General features: G+C 40.1%; 1 protein-coding gene across 1 annotated transcript in view; it reads left to right on the top strand.

Annotated features, from left to right (window-relative positions):
- Window positions 1-2800, top strand: part of TDRD12 (tudor domain containing 12) — a 73932-nt gene that overhangs the window by 33404 nt on the left and 37728 nt on the right. The window contains exons 13-14 of the mRNA XM_023537700.1: window positions 575-635; window positions 983-1090. Coding sequence (XP_023393468.1) covers window positions 575-635; window positions 983-1090 — 169 coding nt within the window. The remainder of the gene's footprint in view (window positions 1-574; window positions 636-982; window positions 1091-2800) is intronic.

Below are 2800 nucleotides of genomic sequence, written 5' to 3'. Positions count from 1 at the left end.
GGTTCTCTTCCTTGGAACAAAAGACCTTGCATTATTCATGTAACTCATTTCTTTTCTTCTATTACATTAGAGTATCACTTAAATTCACCCTGAGATAACTTTTATTTTTATATTAGAAGTTTGTATCTTATTTCCTACTTGGTCAAATGCCCTTTACTTAGAACCAACCAATTAAACTACACCAGTTATTCTGTCAGCCCACTGTGGGTTCCAGTGAGCTTTGAAGTGTTCACGATTAAATAGCAAAGAATGGAGGAGGCAGTGGGTTTCTTAGAAACACGACGACCTGGTGATCATGCAGTCGTCCACCTTGTTCAGAGCAGGTGGTTCTAGGTTTGGCAGCGCTATGTCCACATCCTGGAGCCTTGGCTGGGTGGGACAAGCATGTGACTGGCATGACCAGTGTAGCCCTTGCATCATGGTAAAGCAAAAGAGAATGAGCAGTAATTTCATAGCTGTGACTTAGGATATGCAGTTCACTTTTCTTCTTTCAAGGAAGAATTAAAATAGTAGCTCAATTGAAGAACCGTGAACTGTTTTTTCCCTTCTTATTGCCCTTTTAACTATTTTACAGATTATTACAGTTTTTAAATCCTGATCCTTTGAGAGCTGATGGAATCTCTGATTTGCAGCAGGTATTACAACCCTAAAAAAGGAAAACTCTTTTAATTTACTCTTTAAATTCCTCTCCTTCCTCCCTTTAAATTTGAGATGAGAAGAGAAACCCCTTCACTTGGGGGCTTCACCTGAAGACACTCTTTTAGAAATTATCCAGTAAATTATTGCTTTAGAGAAATTGTTCTTTTTTTATTGGGGTAATAGGTGATTTTCCTTTCATTTGGTAGTTTGGGTGGTTTTTGATAATCATATACACCTAGGTTTTTACATTGAAATCAAACTCTTGTATTTCGTTCATTCCCATAAAGTTCTCGGTATTCTGTGCTGATGCGGGGTGGAGGTGTCTAACACATGTGTCCTCTAGTTGCAGAAGCTGCAGCCGGGCACACGGCAGCCCTTCGCACTGCTCCGGAACAGGATTGAGCCTTGCTTATCCATTGACACGTCGCCGCTCTCGGCAGACCTGAAAAAGGTAAATGTGCTCCTAAAACTGAACTCCAGAAAGAATACTGACCTGCCCCTAACGTAGAAGGATTTTTAATTAACACTTCTAAGGTTGCAATTGTATAATTTCTTTGCTTTTGAAGTTCTCTTTTCAGCTTTTAATATTAAATTTTTATTTATTCTTAAGTCCAAGTTAACTTCTCACTAAGCGAATAATTCTTCTGTGGAGAAACCATTGTATAACTTTAAGTGCTTTTCTGAAATAAGTTTTCAGATACACCTTTGGAAGGGTGCTTGGAAGGAACAAATTACCTGGGCAATTATACTTTCTAGCATCTTTTTCAAAAAATTGCTTTATTGACCTGAGTCAGTTGATCATACATGTTTATCTACTTCCTTCTTGATGTATGTTTAAAAAAACTACTTTAAAATATTTTTCTTAAAAAAGAAAGAACCACACGGATGACTAGAATAAGAGTAAAGTCTTTAGAGGACAAGAGCTTTCCACAGGCTTTTAGGAGATGGAAAACCGGCAGCACAGCATGGCTGACTTTCCAAGGAAGGAGTGAAGTGGGTGGGGGTTGTGAACTTCCCTACCCTGTTTCCTGAATATCCACAGCCAGTGTCTCAGGAAGGAGATTGGAGGCTCTTTTTGGAGAAACTGAACGGCCCTAGAGAACTTTAAATGATGCGGTTTGGAATTCTCCTAGTAAAAATGTCTGCTTGCTGCCCTGTCTTCGTGCAGTGATGTGACTCTCACCTGCCGATGACCTTTGCCCTACCCCCAGGTCTGCCAGTCAGCTTTTAGTGTCTTTCCTCAACGGGAACACAATGTCAGGGATTGTTAGACATCTGAGGAAAGCTCTCACCCATAAGAAAAAAAAAGAGCAAAAGATACTCCAAGGGAAACGATGTAGGGAGTAGAAGAAAACATTAGAAAATAAATCTCTTCAGAGAAGAGATATATATCGCATGTATTTAACAATAACAGTACTGTTGAAAAAGATAAAAAAAGGTTCTTGGAAATTTAAAATGTTCTAGAAATGAAAATCAATAGCAGATTTGAGACATGGAATAAAAGCTGTGAGACAGTGGAACAGAAAGACAAAGAGGTGGAAATAGAGGGTAAAGAAGAATTGGAGGTCCAATATCCGAAATGGGATTTCTAGAAGGAAAAGATGGAAGAGGGCAAAAAGTTCTGAGAAGAATAACACATGAATGATTTGTAGACTTAATGGCTATAACTCCAGATTAAGAGAGTTCACCTAACACAGGTCCAGCACAACTGAGGGCCGAGGTAGTAGATATGTTGGTGTGAAGCATCTAAGCCGGAGGGTTTCAGAGGTGATGAATGCTTCCAGAGAGAAGAGACTGGCCCCACGTGCTTGATCAGGAGTCAGAATGGCTTCAGACTTCTCCACAGGAACACCAGTGGAGCATGCATCGACTCCAAAATTCGAAGGAAAATTTATTTTTAACCTCGAAGTCTGTATTCAAGCTATCAGTCAAGTGTGAGGGTAGAATGAAGACATTTTCAGACTTTCAGAGTCTCCGATTTACTCCCTCTGTACCTTTTGTCAAGAAGGTGCTGAAATATGTTCTCCACCTATATAAGAAGGTAAACAAGAAGAAGATGACGTGAGTTGCAGATGAAAGGACGGTGGTGCAGGAAGATCCCAGGATGACAGCTGCACGCCAGGTGCAGAGAGGAGTCAGTTTCGATGGCAGTGTGGTTCAG

Source organism: Pteropus vampyrus, unplaced genomic scaffold (genome assembly GCF_000151845.1).
Source record: "Pteropus vampyrus isolate Shadow unplaced genomic scaffold, Pvam_2.0 Scaffold196, whole genome shotgun sequence".
NCBI lineage: Eukaryota > Metazoa > Chordata > Mammalia > Chiroptera > Pteropodidae > Pteropus > Pteropus vampyrus.
The sequence above is the reverse complement of the archived record's forward strand: the minus strand, read 5'-3'. Positions and strand labels throughout refer to the sequence as shown.